Genomic DNA, 20,648 nt, shown 5'->3' with positions numbered 1-20,648 from the left:
ACACCTTCTTAACAGCTTTGATAACCACATTGAAATTTGCAGGTCTTACAGCATCCTCAAAAGTGTGTATTGAGCATTCTTTCCGAAGTGTGAGCAGAAGTCTTCCACATTCTCGGAGTGTCTGGCGAATGTAGTCAAATTTGGTGGGATCTTTCCCATGTTTGTTAAAGAATGATTGAGCAAGCTGAAGAATAGAGAAGTCACTTCGCACAGTAGAAGTTATTTCATCATCTTTCATGACAGCTAATATCTTCCAAACACCGGGGGAAACTTGCTGACACAGAGCTGACTCACTCATACAGGCCAGGGACAAGACCTTTTTTCGTCCCCCCTCTGAATTGGCCTCCACTGGTTTTGAAGAACATTTACGAACATGTCTCCAAAGATCTCTTTTAAGATATAATGCCTCGCAATAAATGCAGTGAATATAGTCTTTTCCTTTGTAGGGTTTTTTTGATGTGCGTCTGGTTTTTAATGATCCAATCCCACTTGCGATGACCTCCGAGTTATGTCTGTGGTTTCCTTTGTTTCGCAGCTTAGAAAGCATTTTCAAACGGTCTTTGGACTTCTTGGGAAGACTTAAAACTCGAGCAACATCTGCATGTGATTTCTCATGAGTTTTTAAATGACGTGTAAACTTTGTCTGTAGTTTTCCACAAATGTAGCAGTATGTTTTGTTTCTTAGTGAGGAGGATGTTTTTAAGGAATCTTCAGCCGTAGTATTAGAGTCATCAACAATGCCTTCAGCATCAGACTTTTCTGCTGTGGCAATAACCCCTGATACGTCGAGCTGTCTTGTGCCAATTCCATCTTCAGATATTGATTCGGCATCTTCTGAAATTCTTTGTCCTACTCTCTCTAAAAAACTTTCTAGGCGAGGTCTTTTCGTTTTGCAAGCAGATTGACTGCTGGAGATCTCAGAGTTCTGTACTTGTTTGCAACTTATATTTAAAGGCTCTGATTTGTTGTCCCATGAGCTGTCTGAGTCAGCTATAGAATCTGGCACATATTCCTCTTCTGATGAAGCCCCCTCACTTGAACTATCTTCACTAAAGACCTAATAACAATCAAAAACACAAAGTAAGACTTTGTTTACCTTACATATTTTACTGAGAAGAATTCTGCAAAAACACTTACCTCTGGAAGAGGTTCAGTGAGGTTCACCTTGTGGCTAACATAACATCTTTTGTGCCAGGACTGGTAGCAAACTAGACAGAGAAAAATTAAGTTAATAAAAGAAAGGTAGTTAAAGCCGCTTTCCCCAATTTAAAAAAACAGGCTAGATGGAAGCATAAACACAGTCAAGAAGGCTCCCCCCTCCCATTGGATATTATCCATAGGCCACACCCCCTGGTGTGCTTTGCTGCTAAACAGGCCAGTGCATAGTGTGGTGGAGCCATGTTAATGTAGAATTTAAGGAGTCAGGAAAGACTGTTCTATCGTTTTTCTGGACTGAGCCATGTTATTGGCTGATGGTTTTAGACAAATGCAACAGAACCACTTCATTTTTTTTTTCTTTAATCTCCAAACAACATTTATAGCTATGCTTTGTTAAAATGTTGTTATGAACATGAAAAAAAAATATGTTAAGCTAACTTGTTTTTGCAAATTGGGTATAGCAGCTTTAATAATGACATGGTAAGTAAATATGTAAAAAGTGCAGATGTAAAAGGTTCATTATGAACATATATCATATTTACTTATGGATTAGTTTTTATAGTGTTCCTTATGGATCATATTTAAGATATTCTAATGTACCCAACCTTCCATAATTAAATAATTACCTTCACATCTCACACCACTCCATTTCAGAGGCGAAAAAGGTCCTCCACATGCAAAACATTTTTCTAAACTTGACATTTCGTCAGGGACTAGATCATGATCGCAGTCCTGTTTGGTAAAAAAAAAACAAAAAAAAACAACAGTGTAATCAAAAACAAAATTCATACTTTTGTGATGTAAAATATCACAACCAAATAGTTGTTTTGGTTCCTCTTTAAAAAGGAGTTAAGGACGGAAGAAAAAAAAACAAAAAAAAAAAAAAAAAAAAAAACAGGTTCAAGTGTTACTAAAACTATTAAATCAATTTTTGTAACTTTTGCAATGCAAAATTTAAAGGGAAAAATACCTGCTGTATATAGATCAATTTTCAAAACAATTTGTTCTTCTAGGTTTTATATTATGGTATATATTACAAAACCACAATGAAAAGAAAATTCATTGTGGACCCACAACACCCAAAAAAGATTAGACTTACAATTTGTTCTTTCTGAAATGAGAAGATGTGTCCAAAGTTTTGACTGGGAGTGTAAAAAAGTATAATTAAATCATGAAGTCATGAATCCATCAAGACATAACGGATGGCCTTTACACAACAATGTTACATAAATGTGCTTAGCATTAACAGGAAAGAGTTTAGCGATTGTTTCGGTTGTATTTACATGCTCCTTCCTATAGTAAGCTTCATTCTTGCTCCTTGATCAGCTGAAATTCAAATATGCGATCTAACTACATCAGAGTTCATTTCAACCAAGCCGAGAACTACGTCTTTATGCAAACCAGATTTAGGGTTGGGGTTTCATACTTCCTGTTTCAAATCTCAGTCCTCCTAATGCGTGCATCTTACTTGGTCAAGATAACCAAGGACCCACATACCTCAATACTGCCTAATAACTAGCACCTCAGTCTACAACTAAAACAATCTGACACTGAAACTCCAATTTACCTTTGTTGCGTCGTTAGGAGAGGAACTGGCTGCATTCTCATCCACAGCCTGAGATGGCACCATGTTGGATTTCTAAGGAAGAAGTGTGAATAATGAATGGCAGTCTTTGGGTCTAGCCAAGATGAATACAGTCCTCCTAATGTCTGGACCTGTCCAGTTGAGTAATACACAGGACCCGTGTGTGTATGCACAATTGCCAGAGTAACTCTCATTGATCTGAATTCATTTCTAAACTCAGTCCTCCTAATGTCTGGACCTGTCCAGTTGAGTAATACACAGGACCCGTGTGTGTGGGCGCACTTGTAGGTAGAACTCAGTTGTTTATACTTCCTGTTTCAAATCTCAGTCCTCCTAATGCATGCATCTTACTTGGTCAAGATAACCAAGGACCCACATACCTCAATACTGCCTAATAACTAGCACCTCAGTCTACAACTAAAACAATCTGACACTGAAACTCCAATTTACCTTTGTTGTGTCGTTAGGAGAGGAACTGGCTGCATTCTCATCCACAGCCTGAGATGGCACCATGTTGGATTTCTAAGGAAGAAGCATGAATAATGAATGGCAGTCTTTGGGTCTAGCCAAGATGAATACAATCCTCCTAATGTCTGGACCTGTCCAGTTGAGTAATACACAGGACCCGTGTGTGTGGGCGCACTTGTAGGTAGAACTCAGTTGTTTATACTTCCTGTTTCAAATCTCAGTCCTCCTAATGCGTGCATCTTACTTGGTCAAGATAACCAAGGACCCACATACCTCAATACTGCCTAATAACTAGCACCTCAGTCTACAACTAAAACAATCTGACACTGAAACTCCAATTTACCTTTGTTGCGTCGTTAGGAGAGGAACTGGCTGCATTCTCATCCACAGCCTGAGATGGCACCATGTTGGATTTCTAAGGAAGAAGCGTGAATAATGAATGGCAGTCTTTGGGTCTAGCCAAGATGAATACAGTCCTCCTAATGTCTGGACCTGTCCAGTTGAGTAATACACAGGACCCGTGTGTGTGGGCGCACTTGTAGGTAGAACTCAGTTGTTTATACTTCCTGTTTCAAATCTCAGTCCTCCTAATGCGTGCATCTTACTTGGTCAAGATAACCAAGGACCCACATACCTCAATACTGCCTAATAACTAGCACCTCAGTCTACAACTAAAACAATCTGACACTGAAACTCCAATTTACCTTTGTTGCGTCGTTAGGAGAGGAACTGGCTGCAATCTCATCCACAGCCTGAGATGCCACCATGTTGGATTTCTAAGGAAGAAGCATGAATAATGAATGGCAGTCTTTGGGTCTAGCCAAGATGAATACAGTCCTCCTAATGTCTGGACCTGTCCAGTTGAGTATTACACAGGACCCGTGTGTGTATGCATACTTTTCAGTATAGCCTTTATTCATTTAATACTATTTATACTTATACTGTACTATTTACATTATACCTTGCTTCTCCATGGCCAGTTGGAATCACCATAGTTATAGGTGATTTCTTCTCCTGGACCAATATCTTTGATTGCAAACAAACAGAGATGGGGCCTTCCATCCACTCTGGTAACTGTCATTTTACTGTTTGGATTCACATTATCGTCATTTACAAGTCTGCCAAGTGAGCCGTCCTCTCTGGTAGCATCAACACTAAAACAAAAAGTATACAATAACAATTACACTCTGTAAAGAAAGTCATTAAGTATATTAGGTTGTAGAACGTCTGAATAACATTTTAATATTCAATTCAAAATATTATTTGAATATTATAATTTGTAAACCTCATGTATTTTATCCTTTATCAAAGTAGTTACATACCATAACTGTTTTCCATTGAACTTGAAATCAAATATGAAAACCTTGAGTGCATCATGGTAAAGTTTCATTCGGTTTTCTTGTTCCTCTTTAGTTATGATTTGTCCTCTGTACTCAAAAAGAAAATCTCCCTTTTGAAATGACCGACAGCTGAACACACCGCGACCTAAAGACACACATCAAAAACAAATTGGGCAATAAACTATAAACCATTTAATTAAAATCCTTCTTGTTTTTAAATATGTTTTTTATTTGATTATATTGTATTATTTATTTTGGAACATGTAACATGTTCATAATTCCTTGGGGAAAGACAAGGAAAAAATAGAAATATAATAATAATAATAATAATAATAAAACAAGTATAATTATATTCGTGATTATTAATTTTCTCATGCATGGTATGCTACAAAAAAACTACAAAAAACATAAAAATTTCTATTTTGAGAAGCTGACTGCATTCTTTGGAATCAACTCACCTTTAAATGAATCAATATACCTCACATCAAATCCTGCCTTGTCTTCACCTAAGGAGCAGTAATACCTAGCATCTTGTATGGGATTTATTTTAGCTCTCCGTGGCCTTGTTGCCGCCATCCCCTGCAAAGATCAGGTATTAATGACTTTAGAAATAACACATTATACTACAAAATGTATGTAGACATAGAAATAAACAGATCGAAAAATCTATTTATGTTGGGGAGAGCTCCCCTAAAGGTTCCAAATATCTGTGTTCCTCCTATCTTGTATCACTGTGTGTCAGAGGCTGCATGCCCTACCTGTGGAAGTTCTGTTTCGTATATTTTATTTGGTCTAAGGTTACTGCAAATCTTAATGAGTTAATTTTCATATCCACATTTCCTTAACCTTTTATATTTCTTAAAGTTATAAATTAAAATAATGATTTAGTATGGTTGAACAATAAGCATATTTGTCCTACAGTTTTTGTTTCATTTGTAAAATATTTTCTGAAAACAGATCTCACTAGTTTTAAAACCACAAGTTTTGTGATGCTAAAACCAAAATTAATCAAACCAACAGCAACAGAATGTCAAACTTTTGCTACTAGCATGCTGGCTAGCTAAACTGTCAAAAATTAGATGCTTTGGTGTATCCGAACGTAATATAATAACCTATATTACTTTGCTTTATTGGATGAATATATTTATATAAACATCATGTGTAAGGGAATTTGTATGGTTCTCACCTGATCTTCCACGAAAGCAGTAAGATAAAAGCTGTCTCATTAAATCCTCATGTCGTGCACCTGAACTCTTTAGTGTCCTCTTCTTCTTCTTCTGCTCTTTAAATGTTCATGGTGGTTGGCAACCAGCGTAGATGTACATTAGCGCCCCCATAGTGCTGAGGAGTGGATATCATTGGCCAAGAACAGTGGATTAACACTGGGATTCTTGCAAATAGAATGCTATGATGTAATAGAGTTAAATTGCTCTAGTGGATTCTGACATAACTCACTTGGAATATGTAGACTTAATAATACTGTATAAAATGTAATTTTTCCAAAAGACTGATATTTATGCTTCTAAATTTTTAAAGAATGAAACAAAAGTAGTAAATGGGGATGATGAGTTTTAGTAACAACTTCAAAGTTATTTGGCTAAAAGAGTTTTAAAATTCAAATAATTAACTTGGACCAAAAAGGCATATTATTGCTACAATGAGATTGGTGAATAAAAATAGATTAGACCACAGATATTTAAGTATTGCAGCAATACAATTAATTTTCATGACCTTAAGTGTTTTTGTGATGCTTTCTTTTTCTTTTTAAATAGTAAAAACTCATGACATAATTAGGACAAAGTTTATAATGAAATAGAAAAATCTTTATTATTGTGGCTGGTCTGGGATGCTGCTGCAGGTGAGATGGACTCACCTGCATTGTATCTACAATCTGTTACAGCAACCGTATAATTATTGTAATTGTTGGACAGCGCGAGGGAACGACCGGCTCAGGTGAGCCACAGGCTGGTGCGCTAGCGGGATGGGGGTGCCGCTGGAAGCGTGGGCGGTCCCTGGAACCACCTCGTCACCAGCGCCGCTAGATCTACAGGCGAACGCCCAGGTAGTCACTTCCCCGTGGCTGGGCTGGGGCGCTGATGCTCCAGGCCTATTCCCTCGCTTGCTCATGGAGGGGGGGAGGTGGCTCCTCGGTCTTAGTCGGGGGAAGAGGGTATGTGGCGGGGCGTGTTCTGCGATGCCGCTGCATGTGAGATGGACCCACCTGCACGGCATCTATAATCACACCACGCTGGCTTAAAACTTGTGCTCTGCTTGTGGTGTTGTTTGTGGTGATGTGTACGGCAGACACAAACATACTTTCCCACCCTCATACACACAACCACAAACACTCGGCCCTCACCCAACGTGGACACAGACATAAATGGACACTGTACACACAATCACACTCCCCAAACATTCTCTACATCCCAGGTCCAGGTATTCTTGCCCCGGAGGGGGAACTCATACCCAGACCCAGATGTTGCCCTCCTCCCTGAGGTGGAAATCAAGCAGACCGTCCCCGGCTCCGCAGTGGCAGGGGGCCGCTGCAACCCAGGCCTCGATCAGATGGCCAATTCCACCTTCAGGCCCCCCCGCCCTGACGGCTGGCAGAGAGTGGGGCTCTGTGAAGACCCCATGCCTCCCTCCGCTCGCTCATATGTAGTGTTGCTGCGTGCTGTTCTAAAGTGCATTTAAAACACGGGAGGAGATGTCATCTGTTCTTTTGATATTCATCAGAACCCTGGCTGCAGCATTTTGGATCAGCTGAAGACTTTTAGTTGCATTATGTGGACTTCCTGATAGTTAAGAGTTATAGTAATGCAGCCTTGAAGTAACAAAGGCATCAACTAGTTTTTCAGCATCACTCCTGGATGGGATGTTTCTAATTTTAGCAATATTACGGAGGTGGAAGGAGGAGACCCTAGAAACCTCTTTCATGTCAGATCTAAATGACATGTCTTTGTCAAAAAATAACACAGAGGTTCTTTGCTTTATTACTGGAGGCTAATTTAATGCCATCCAGATGAAGGGACTGACCAAGTAATTTGTTTTTCTGAGCTTCTGGTCCAAAGACAACTTCTGTCTTGTCGGAATTCAAAAGGAGGAAGTTTGAAGACATCCAGGTTTTTATGTCTTCCAAGCATGCCCGTAATCTTTATAACTGATTAGGTTCATCAGGATTTAGGTGTGCATAGCTATGGAAATTTATCCCATGCTGTCTAATGATTTTACCAATAGGGAACATATATATAGTAAAAAGGATCAGTCCAAGTACAGAACCCTGTGGTGTACGCCACAAGTAACCATAGAGGTTGAAGAGGATTTATCATTTACGTAAACAAACCTTGAGTCTGTTGGACAAGTAAGATTTAAACCAGCCTAGTGCTGTTCCTTTGATCCCTGCAACATTTTCAAACCTTTCTATGAGAATATTGTGATTGAATGTGTCAAAAACAGCACTGAGGTCCAGTAGAACCAGAATGGTCACCAGTCCATTATCTGAGGCCATGAGAATATCATTAGTAACTTTCACCAGAGCTGTTTCAGTGCTATGATGAGCTCTAAAGCCAGATTGAAACTCTTCAAACAGGTCGTTATTGTTTAAGTGCTAACACACCTGATTGGCAACTATTACCTCAAGAATTTTAGATATACCATACCATACCATACCAACTTTATTTCTAAAGCACTTTAACATAAAACCAGGGTTTCACAAAGTGCTGTACATGTTAATAGCATACGTAAAGAAAATTAAAATGAGATACGATAAAATAAATAGATACAATAAATTAAAACATGTTAAAACAAATTGAGTCAACCCCTCTAATCAATGCCAAAGGCTTCAGCGAATAAATATGTTTTAAGAAGACTTTTAAATTCAGAGACAGAAGAGGCCTGCCTAACATGCAAGGGCAGATCATTCCACAACTTTGGAGCAGCTACAGCAAAAGCACGATCACCTTTAAATTTATACTTAGTTTTCGGTACCTTAAGGAGCTGCTGATTGGCGGACCTAAGGGAACGGGCAGGTGTATATGGTTGTAGTAGCTCCGAGAGGTAGGGGGGGGCCAGGCCATTAAGAGATTTAAAAGCAAATAAGAGAATTTTAAAAACAATCCTAAAATGTACAGGTAGCCAGTGGAGTGAAATTAAAATAGGGGTAATGTGCTCAAACTTTTTTGTTCCAGTTAAAAGACGTGCTGCAGCATTTTGCACAACCTGCAGGCGCCTAATGGACGCATCACTAATCCCAAAATAAAGTGCGTTACAATAATCCAGCCTAGAAGTAACAAAGGCATGGATTACTGTCTGAAAATGCTGTTTCGATAAGATAGGCTTTATTTTGGCTAATTCCCTCAAATGAAAAAAGCTAGATCTTACAACAGCTCTGACCTGGCTTTCAAGTTTAAGATTTGCCTCTATTTTAACTCCCAGATTAGTGATGACTGGTTTAACATACTGTGCCAGTGAACCAAGATCTATAATAGTGGCCTCAGAAGCGCCACCAAAAACCATCACTTCTGTTTTCTGTTCATTAAAATGTAAAAAGTTCAAAGCCATCCAAGTCCTTATTTCATCAAGGCATCTGAGCAGCGGGTCTACTGAGAAGCCATTTATCTTTTTAAGTGGGAAATAAATCTGGGAGTCATCGGCGTAGCAGTGGAAAGAAATCCCATGTTTCCTGAAAATAGACCCAAGGGGTAGGAGATATAGAGAGAAAAGAAGCGGGCCTAAAACTGAACCCTGTGGAACCCCACATTGAAGAGAAGCAGTAGAGGATACAAACTCCCCTAGTTTCACAGAGAACGTTCGCTCTGCCAAATAGGATCTGAGCCACTGCAGTGCGGTACTCCGCATACCCACCAACTGCTCTAAACGGGAAATTAAAATATTATGATCCACTGTATTAATCAAGACATTAAGTTGTCTTGATTAAAAGAGGGTTTCTTAAATAGAGGTTTAATTACAGCAACCTTAAAATCCTATGGTACGTATCCATTTTCTAAAAATAAATTCATTATATCCAAAACTGGAGCAACAATTAAAGGAAATACCGCTTTAAATAGTTTGGTTCGGGATTAGGTCTAACATGCAGGTATGTATGTAGACCATGTCTACATACCTAAATGTCATAGTTCAGCTGTGTGCAGGCAGGAACGAGGAAAAGGACCCAAAATGCAGACTCTCGGAAGACTGGAGTGAAACTCAAAAACGGCAGCTTTATTGCTGGTTGGAAAATAAGAGACAATACAAAACTAATCCACGGGGAGACACACAGCACAGGATTAGTGCCGTTTACGACGCGACAGGGAGCACAGAAAATACAGGGCTAAAATACACAGGGCATAACGAGGGGAATGAGAGGCAGGAGGTGAACACTGGTGGGAGACATCAGGGCTAACGAGACCAAGGAAGCAAAACTGAAAACACTGACATGAGACAAAGGCTGTATCCCAATTCAGGGTCTGCAGCCTTAAAGTACGCAGCCTCAACGATCCTCAAAGGCTGCGTACTCAAAGACCGCTAAGGCCGGAAGTAAGAGGCTTGTGAAATGGGACGGTCTAGCCTCCATCGCGCTGCCCAGGTTGCCTAGCAACCATAACACCAATCGCTGGAAACGTTTCATACAGTTTTGTTTGACAGAAATGAAAGAGAACATATTTTGTTTGTGTGTTTGTTTCTACACGAGCTTTGTGTGATTTAATAAGTATCTGAGGCTGAGACCACAGGACTGTAAAACATGATTGTTGGCCTTCATATTTGTACTGCAGTCATTTAAGATTAGCTAGTAAATAACAATTAGCTAATGTTGTTCATGAGACTAAAGTCAGTGTAAATATGATATGGCCAATATTATAGTTATTATATTAATCATCATAAGCCATTACAGCAGTGAGTTTGAACTCTCAAATCAAATCACTTCTACAGCACATGTGAGTGAAATTCATGTGAGTGAACTCTGTGTCAAATATAGTCATGTAAGGTTTGGTTCCAGTTACGACCCGATTGCTTCAGCCCATAAAGTGATTTCTTTAGTCTATACACCAGTTTATTAGTCTCACTTGATTCTGTCTCAAAACCTTCTGGTTGTTGTATATATATTTCTTCATTTATTGGTGCGTGTAGATAGGCGGTTTTTACATCCATCTGGTGAACCAACATATCATCCTGAACCACTTTCTGCATCAAAACTCTCACACTCGATAAATTAGCAGTCGGTGAAAAAGTCTCCTCATAATCAACTCCTTTTGTTTGACTAAAACCTTTAGCCACAAATCGAGCTTTATATCTGTCTGATCCGTCTGAGTTCTTTTTAACGGCATAAACCCATTTACCCCCCACTGCTTTCTTACCCTCTGGTAAAGTGGTTAAAGTAAATGTGTCATTCTCCTTAAGGGATTGAATTTCTTCATTCATCGCTTTTTCCCATTCTTTTGACTCACTTGACACAATAGCTTCACTAAATGATGTGGGTATTTCACACAACAATCTGTAGCAATAATCAACACTAGTTTGCATCTGTTCATTTTCACACTCTTTCACATCCGTGATATAATCACTCAAATAATCAGGTCTCTTTCTGATTCTGGATGGATAACGTGTAGCTCCAGCATCTACTTTATCCTCAGTTTTAACCTCGGACTCAGTTTGACTGCTTTCACTACCATCTGGAATGTCCTCATCCTTCGTCTGTTTGGGTTCACCATCTTTTCTGGATTCATAAACCTCATCTTCATACATCTGATCACTCTGTGTTTGTTGATCCATTGTCGCGGGATTTAGTATTTTTATCAATCTGTGCTTTTCAACCTTCCCGGTTTTTGGGAAATAGATCAAATATGCTGGACTATTTTTGTCATATCCCAAGAAAACACCTTTGTCGCATCTTGGATCCAGCTTTCCCCTATTTTGTTTATAAGCATAGCACAATGATCCGAATTTTTTCATTCTAGAAAGATCAGGTCTTTTTCCAGTTAACATCTTATACGCTGTCTGACCTGTGCGTTTGTTAAAACATCGGTTCCTAATCACTCCCGCGGTTTGTACTGCATATGGCCATAAAGACTTTGGCAATTCGCTCTCAACTAACATGCATCTCGCCATGTCAAAAAGTGTACGCCAGTTCCTCTCTGCTGTTCGGTTTTGATGAGGCGAATATGGCGCCGAAGTTTCCTGCCTAATGCCGTGTCTACTTAATAAATCTCTGAACTGACTGCTTGTAAATTCAGTTCCATTATCAGAACGAATGCACTTGATTTTCCCATATGACGCCACATCTGCAATAAATCTTTCAGTTGCTTGAGTTGTATCACTTTTGTGTTTCAGATTATATACAAATGTTGCACCTGAATAATCATCAACAAACGACAAAACAAACTTAAACCCTTCTTTAGAGTTTGGCGTAATCGGACCAGCCAAATCCGTATGTACCAACTCTAATGCTGCCCTGGCCTTTTCATCCGGTTCTTGGTTCCTAGTTTGAATAAACTTCCCTTGTATACAGGCTTCACATTGCATATTTTTGTTGATTTTACCCTTAATTTCCATTCCATCAACGACATTTTGCAGATTTTGAACATCCTCATAATTACAGTGTCCTAGGATTTCATGCCACGTTTGCATATCAAAACATCCATTACATTTATCTTCAAACTCTTGCACAGTGTTTATAAAGAACAGTCTCTCGTGTTCATATATAGGGAATTTTGTTCCATCAACATGTTTAAGAAAACTGTCCCCGTGTTTGAAAACCACAGTGGCTCCGTTACTAGTAGCTGCTTTTACTGACAAAATGTCCTGTGGGAACGATGGAATGTAGAGTGCTTGTTTCAATGTTACCTTGTGGCTGCGTCCTTTACTGTCGATCATACTTATCTCAGCATCTCCTCGCCGCTTTGCAGCTCCTCTGCTCCGCCTTCCGTCAGCCAACTCTACACAATGAGCCTCGGGTTGAAATGTGTCATCAAAAGTCTTAAAACTCTCGATCTTCGTGAAGATATGTGACGTCGCTCCCGTATCCACCAATAGCTGGTTATTCAGCATCTCTTGGCCGCCGTCCGGGACCCTCTGGGGTTTGGAGCCCGTCTTGAACGCGTAGTCCTTCTCCACGACCCCTCTCGCTTCATCCCGTCTTAGCTTCCTTCTACAGGTCGCATCTTTGTGTGTACTACTCCGGCAAAAACTGCACCATACTCTAGATCGGCACGTTCTTGCAGTGTGTCCCTTTAGTCGAAAATTTAAAACACACAATCTCATTATTCTTTGATCTTCGGTCATCTGCTCGCCATGAAGTAGAATCCTGGTCTGATTGCACTTTTGTCCTCATTACGTTGTCATTAGTTATAGCCACACGCATTCGCTCGGTTTCTTCATAACTTCTGAGTTTTACTTTAAAATCTGAAAATGTGATTTTTGCTTCACTCTGTGTAACGTGCACAATCAGGGGTTTAAACGTCTCTGGTAGACCTTTCATTATCATTGCGATCAGAAGTCCATCAGTTAGTGACTCACCCGCATTTTTTAACGCTGTGATAATTGCTTCTGCTCGGATAATATAGTCCGTCACACTTTCATTCTTTTCATTTGTGAGAGAAGTGAGTTCGGTGTACAGACTTATGATCCTTGGCTTGCCCACTCCTGCATAATGACCTCTCAAAATTTTTAGGGCCTTCCGTCCGTCATCAACTGCATCTCTCATAACTAACGATAAACTTTTGTCATCCAGAAATTGTATCAACTCTGCATATGCTTCTGCATTTTTGTCATCATCTTCACCATCGGCTTCTTCATCACCCTCAGCCTTTAAGATGACATCTTTCAAACCTTGTAGTCTGAGATGACCAAGGAACTTCGTTTCCCATATCTCATATTTCCTTTCATCTCCATCAAATTGCAAACGGGAATATCGACTGCCCGACTCTGCCGTGCGTCTGCTCATGATGCACAAAAACGCTTACTCACTCAATCGTGCCAAACTTTTAACACCTGCCGGTAACTTGCGCAGCGGAAGCGTGCTGGGCCCATAACCTGTTAGCAGAGCTGCTCTGGGCCACGTCATGGCATAATATTTTTGAGGGAGAATAAAAAGTCAACACACATATCTTATTTCTGATGGAGGACTCTGCCACTACACTTCTCCAGTCCATTCACAGTAGTCGTTGCATGGTGAGACATGGATAGGAAGTGGGCGGAGCCTTTTACCGTCATTTTATTGTGACGCAAAGTACAAACACCTGTGGACACACAATCCAACAGAAACGTTTCCAGCGGTGAGTATCATGGTTGCTAGGCAACCTGAGCAGTGCGACGGAGCCTAGACCGTCCCATTTCACAAGCCTCTCACTTCCGACCTTAGCGGTCTTTGAGTACGCGGCCCTTGTGGACTGCTAAGGCTGCGTATTTTAAGGCTGCAGACCCTGAATTGGGATACAGCCACAGAGACAGAACACCAAACCATGATAACCGAAACATGGGAAAATAATAATCAAAACTGTACACTAAGAAAGCAGAACAATAAAGCATGGAGCAGCAAAAAACCAAAACACAGACAGCAATAAATACAAAACACACAGTGAAGGGAAAGGGTGAACACAAGACCCAGGGAACACAGATAAACGTGAAGGCAAGAGGACCTAAAACAGTGAATAAAAAATAACCACAAACTCAAAATGCTGGGTCGAGAGACCCAGGACCATGACACCTAAATGCATTGAGTTGCCACTATGTGATTGCCCAATTAGTGAGTAGTTAACGAGCAGTTCGAGGTGTACCCAATAAAGGTCACTCTTTTTACATTTGTTTTAGAATTGCAATATCCTCTTTACACAGGGCCAGGAAAGCATTTCCCCTTGAAAAATAAGATAATAGAAAACAACCTATATTTGTATTCACTCAGGTTCTCTTCATCTAATCTGATAACAGATAAATGAGAGAACAAACCAAAAAATAAATAACTTATCAGTCAAATACTTTTTCATACCACTTTGTAAGTACGTAACTGTATTTACTTAGTATAACTGTGAATAATTACACAAAACCTTAGTGTTTCATATAAAAGCAAAGCTTCATATGTCTTCTTTCCAACAAGGTAAAGCAGGCTTTTATTACAATTAAGTTCAACATACAGTGGTTCATTTGGTGTGGTCATTTTGGAACATTTACCAGTTATCTAACCCACATGTGAATTGGAAGGACTGTGTAAGAATTGGCGGGACAACTACACACAAGCCTCATTATTATTCACACATGTGTGAATATTCATGAGGTCCTGCTATTACACACGCTACCACCAGGGGCACTCTTGGTGATACACAGATTTAACACAAAATCAAGTTTATATGTATTAAACCGACATCTTGATTTTTTTGTTTTTTTAGGGTTAGTGGACCAATAGAAACCACTCTACGTTGTTAGATTTTAGTCAAAATTAGCAGGACACCGCCTCTGTCCTGTTAATTCAAAATGTCCTTCTAGTGTGGTGTGTATTCAGACGAAATGTCCAGCTAATACATGTTTACCAACGCACACACACACACACACACACACACACACACACACACACACACACACACACACACACACACACACACACACACAGTTACTGTCCCTCATTTAGAAAGGCAGAGGTGTCAGAGTGTAATTATTTTACGTGTAGTTGTTTTTTCCTGTGTAATAATATTCAACATTGCTATCAATACATTTTTCAAAAAAAATGCCTCTCTGTGCAAAATGGGTTCAAAAACATCAACAAATCTGGGATACTGTTTGTCCGTGATTTGGACAGCCCAGCGCGCGCTCCCGACGCAGCGAAAACAAATTCTGCCGGGTAGACCTACCTCGGCACTTGTGCAGGTGAAGTCAAAGGCAACATATGCTTCATCATATTTTCTAATCTTTGGCTTGGAAGGAAGTTGGTTTGGAAACATATTTGGTGATGCTTCATCTTCTGCTTTGTGTGGGAGTCCCGTCAAAATACCTGTCCTGTATGCTAGCAGTGTCCAAGCGTTCTTTTTAAAAAAAAAAATTCATACCACGCCCCCATTGCGGGGGGGGGGGGGGGGGGGATAAGTGTAGAGAAAAAATATGGGGTAATTATTGGTGTATACACCACCAATATGCCTCCATAACATGGACGTGTTACAATTGCAGCTATTATTGTTTAAATACTATGATTTGCACAGTGACCAACATTGCTATTACACATCTTCTTTTGTGACTGCACTCTGACATGTGAAATATTTGCAATATCTGAAAATGTAAAATAATCCAAATAACCAAGACCTTACTTTAATCACAGTACACAGTACCACAGCACAAACACACACAAAACACTGTCGTTTTTTTGTGTAGCTACGTAAAGTGTAGCTACATTGGTAATTAGCAGTCAGTAACACAGTGACAGGTAAAGTGTAAAATAGATATTGTGAGGTCAAAGCATGTGCATGTACAGAACAGCAAGGAACAAGCTGATAACACTGTAGCACAGTAGCTTTATTTATTGACATCCCATGAAGTGGAGACTCCATGTGCACATTGTTGTCTTATGATTTCCTTTAACTTCTTTGAAATCAAATTGAAAGAACAGGTGTGTCCTTAAGACTCCTTAAGAGTGTGAGTTTGCTTTGGAGTAGCAGGTAAATATCATAAACCTGGAGGAAAAGTATACAGCAACCACCACCCGGTCATAATGAGCAGGTGGAGCGACAGACATTACACTGGATCACATTGCAGACCTGTTGAAATATTCTATTAAAAGGGGACTATTGTGCTTTCAAGCATTCAATTCTGTTCAAAGAATAGTTGCCTCTTTTATTCAAAAGGTGTAATGACATCCTAATCCAAATTCTATGCATATGTTGAAAAGCTGCAATATTGTTTTCTCTGTTTGAACTTGAGCCACCTTTTCAGACAAATAAAAAAAAAAAAAAAGCAAGCATTTTCACCTCCCTTCCAGCAATATGTTTAGCACAAGGCCTTGCTGCTGACATATGGTCTCTGAGAGCTCCATTAAAATCAACAGATGGCGATAGGCCGCAGCTTTGCCTCTGTTCCTGCCCCTCAAAGCACATCTCCACATAAAGAGTCCCTTTAAAGGATTTTGTCCAAGGTTATCCAGTCCCTTCTTTCCTCAAAGGGCTTAGTCATTTTTTCCAACAACCGCTGTGCCGGTGAAATAGTTGAAGATTGAAAATTGGCAGAAAAATCCCACCAATATCCTCAGGCACTGGTGAAAAATGGCCATTAATACTTACAGAGGGGCAGCTAATTAAAGGGAAAATCTGAACCACCGGTCCTTACACTGAGCAGATCAGATGACTGTTTTATGCTGTGGGGGGCATTTTTCCTGGCACTGTTTGGGTCTACTGGTATAGTTATAGAAGGAAGGGTTACTGCAGATCAATACAGAGCAGTTCAGAGGGATCAGCCTTAGCCTATGATGAAACATTTCCATCCTGATGGGAGCGGTTGCTTCCAGGATGACAATGCTCCCTTCCACAAGGCACGGGGTGTGTGTGTGTGTGTGTGTGTGTGTGTGTGTGTGTGTGTGTGTGTGTGTGTGTCACTGAATGGTTTGATTAATAAGATCTCAGCGCATTTGAAGACGTTTGGACTGACATGCTAGCACTTTCCATCACCACTGTCAAAAGACTAAATGAGGGAACATCCTTGAAAGAATGATGTCCAGCGCATATAGCAAATCTTTTCTAGCAGCTTACTAAGGCACATTTCTTTAGTCCTGTAAGAAAATAGAATTTTAGAGACAGACGACCATTCACACCTACAGCCAAAATATTATGGATGGATGGATGGGTGAATAGGTAGGTAGGTGGGCGGGTAGGTAGGTAAATAGATGGATAGATCTGTAGATAGAAAGCTCTGTGATCGCCTGATTGCCCTTTGGCAGCTGGCTCTGAAAGAAAGAAAGTGAATGGAATATGCAATTTTATTTAGATGGAACATTTATAACTTTAGGTGTCTCAAGCTGATTCATATTGTCAGGTCAAGCCTCAACAACATGACAGAGAACCTAAGCAATCAGAAGATACCCTATGACCACTGTTTCTAGTTCCAGAAGGCTTTTGAAAGAGCTTTGAGGATAACTGGATCAGCTTGGAAGTGCATGGACTAGTTCATCAAGATCATGCTAAGACAGGATTTTCCTCATATTAAAAAAGATTGCATACGAAAGATCTAAGTACCAGGAACCTGTTTTATCTGAGATTTAAATAACAAATCCTTGTCAAAATGACTGCACAGTAGTGCTAGAGGACAAGGTAATGTCATCCAAACAAATTATCTGGTAAGATTATGTGTTTCTGAGATTTGTCTGTATTGAGAAATAGAAAATTACAGGTCATTTTACCTGTAATTTTGGAAATTTTCACCATTTGCTGGTTTGAAAATAGTAAAAGAAAAAAGTGGATGTTGACTTTGACTGTTGAAAGGATGAGAATAAAGACTGGGCAGTCATGCAGTATGTAAACTTAATTTTTAGAAGACAAGGGTTGCAGTGTGTGTGTGTGTGTGTGTGTGTGTGTGTGTGTAAGCCAAAGCTCATCTCTTTAATGGGACCCATTCTTTGTCTATCCCTGACAAGCATGGCCGCTGTCCCAATCCCCTTCAATGTAGTTTCATGCATGGTTGGAACTAATCATTATGCATGTGGACACAGTGACAGTTTTGCAAGAAAAGATGGAGGATATTACTGTGGTGTGAAAAGAGAGGGGCCATCACTTCTTTCTTTCTAAATAAGACATGAAAAATGGCTTTGATGGTAGACACTTTTTCCTTTAAATATTTTAGTCCTACTAGGAAAGTATAACTCAGGCAGTTGAGGAATCATGAAGATATTATGACTGCTTCTAGTGCTGTGTTCTTACAAGTTTAAGTGAAAAATTGATAAGGCAAGATATAGCTGTGCTCATCACCGTCCACAGACTGAAAAACGATATGATTCTATGTGACTGAATAAACATATTGCCATTTAAAAAAAACCTCTAATACATCTGAATCTGTAATTTTCTGATATTATACTCTATATTTTTCCAGCTGTGGGAGGCTCTGCTGTCTACTGACACCAATGTTTGATTCTGGTGACAGTTTTCTCTTTCTTTTCTCTGCATGTCTGGTACTGTGGCTACAGCTCAGTCTGTTTTTAAAGAACTTCCCAGCGGCAACTTATAAATAACTTCAAATGTTAAAAACTTTGGTTGGTGCTCATGGTGCTGCCACCTGGATAATTGCCAGGTGACAGCGGCAAAATAGTTAGCTGGACTGGAGAAAGAGCTTTTGGGAGCCAACACTTGGACCACGACACATTGCTGCTGAATTCTTCTATGGTTGGCCATATAGACATACTAGACCATGAATTTTACACTGCATGACAGCACTCAGCAAGGCAATTGACAACTGAGAAAATAACGGGTGTCCTGCAATGGATTTAAAAAGAATATGTACTTAAAGAAAAAAAAGTTTTGACCAGCGATGCTTTGTCTCTGCAGTTTTCTTCTATAACTTCTTCTGAACAATCAGAAGACTGCTCTAAATACTTGGTTTAGACACTTTTCTACTCTTCAATCTGTGTTTGCAAAGAGCCAATCAGAAGAATAATCGTTTGAAAGAACTTTAGACAGTTGATGAACTGAGACATAGCCATAAACTTTATTTAATCCCACACTGGCAAAATTCACTTGCTACAGAACATACAGGAAGAAAAGGAAAACATGAATGAGAGATATATTAGAAAAACAAAAGTAGGAAACAAAAAAATATACAGCGATGGTTACTGTATACAGTGAAAAAAACGATTTGAAGTGCAGTTGGAGTGAGGATAGTATGTATTTTTCAGTAGAAGTATAAGATGATTAATTATTCTTGTGACCTACAATCATGCAAAGCAACTCTTTCAGAGTTCAAGAAACAAAATATGGAGATGAAAATGTTCCCCTTACATAACAGTTAGCAGGCAGGAGACTGAGGTGCAGCTTCAAAGGTAAAAGCAGTTGTGGGATTTTTCAGGTGCACACATGAACAACTGAAAGTTCAAGCCCAAATAATATTGTTATTGATCATAGATGTAGGAGATTTGCTCAATAATCATTATTACAGGTACATCCTCAAAGATTAATTCAGTTTTTAGTCTTCAGATACCCAAAGTGCACAAACTCTTTCCTAAGAACGAGCGCCTTTTACATTATTTAAACTGTGCCGTAAACAAAAATCACAGATTTGAACTCCTACTAGGCCTTATTTAACCCCGAGTTGTAGTTGTTTTTCAGCAAAATCAATAGTCTGCTCTCTTGTTTAGCCAGAGTTTCAATTTTTATAATATGAATCATTATAACACTTATTACAAAAATATGAAAATTCAAAACTTAAACACAGGACAAAGTAAAACAATTGAGTCTTTTTCATGAATAATGCTTGGATGAAGATTTGCAGGTACTACAGCAAGGATTTGGATCAGGTAAGCCTTCTTTTGACCAGTCTCTGGTTCAAAGGTTGTAGGGCTTGAGGGCAGTTTTCTGGGGTACACAGGTCTTCAGGTAATTGTTGAAGCAGTTTGTCTCTCTAGGCTATTGAAAGGTAGGATGGGAGGCAGAGCCTTCAGTTTTCAGACCTGTCTTCTGTGGAACAAGCTCCCAGTTTGGAATCAGGAGACAGACACCCTCTCCCTCTCTAGCTTTAAAATTAGGCTGAAAACCTTCCTTTTTGATAAAGCATATCGTTAGGGCTAGATCCTCCCTTAATTGTACCGGCCTCCCTTAAATGTCCGGTTGGAGCGCACTGTCAACTCTCCCTGAGGCTGATTCTGCAGGAGATTTCTGTTAAAAGGGATTTTTTCCTTACCACTGTCACCAAGTGTTTTTATCTTACAATATAAAGCACATTAAGGCAACTGATGTTGTGAAAAGTGAATTCGATTCAGTTCTTCAGGATTTGGGCTTCCACTTCTTATGTCTTTGGATCGGTTAAAAAGGTGAGAGTGGATCAGGGAGGAGACATAAAGGCAAATACAACAGGTCTGTACTACACCATCACATGAGTGGGTTAAAGCCTGACAACAAGTGGTGTATTGTGGATGAGAAACAGATGCG

At 39.6% G+C, this 20,648-nt stretch overlaps 1 protein-coding gene across 1 annotated transcript in view; it reads right to left on the bottom strand.

Moving 5' to 3' along the window:
* LOC113008691 (histone-lysine N-methyltransferase mes-4-like) overlaps nucleotides 1–5,800 on the bottom strand; it is a 34,271-nt gene extending 28,471 nt beyond the window's left edge. The window contains exons 1-8 of the mRNA XM_026146308.1: nucleotides 5,738–5,800; nucleotides 5,010–5,130; nucleotides 4,534–4,696; nucleotides 4,173–4,365; nucleotides 3,916–3,987; nucleotides 3,555–3,626; nucleotides 3,194–3,265; nucleotides 2,726–2,797 (exon numbers count right to left, since the gene is read on the bottom strand). Coding sequence (XP_026002093.1) covers nucleotides 2,726–2,797; nucleotides 3,194–3,265; nucleotides 3,555–3,626; nucleotides 3,916–3,987; nucleotides 4,173–4,365; nucleotides 4,534–4,696; nucleotides 5,010–5,127 — 762 coding nt within the window. The 5' untranslated portion in view covers nucleotides 5,128–5,130; nucleotides 5,738–5,800. The remainder of the gene's footprint in view (nucleotides 1–2,725; nucleotides 2,798–3,193; nucleotides 3,266–3,554; nucleotides 3,627–3,915; nucleotides 3,988–4,172; nucleotides 4,366–4,533; nucleotides 4,697–5,009; nucleotides 5,131–5,737) is intronic.
* Nucleotides 5,801–20,648: the final 14,848 nt, after the last annotated feature.

This window comes from Astatotilapia calliptera, chromosome 17 (genome assembly GCF_900246225.1).
Source record: "Astatotilapia calliptera chromosome 17, fAstCal1.2, whole genome shotgun sequence".
Lineage (NCBI taxonomy): Eukaryota > Metazoa > Chordata > Actinopteri > Cichliformes > Cichlidae > Astatotilapia > Astatotilapia calliptera.
The sequence above is the reverse complement of the archived record's forward strand: the minus strand, read 5'-3'. Positions and strand labels throughout refer to the sequence as shown.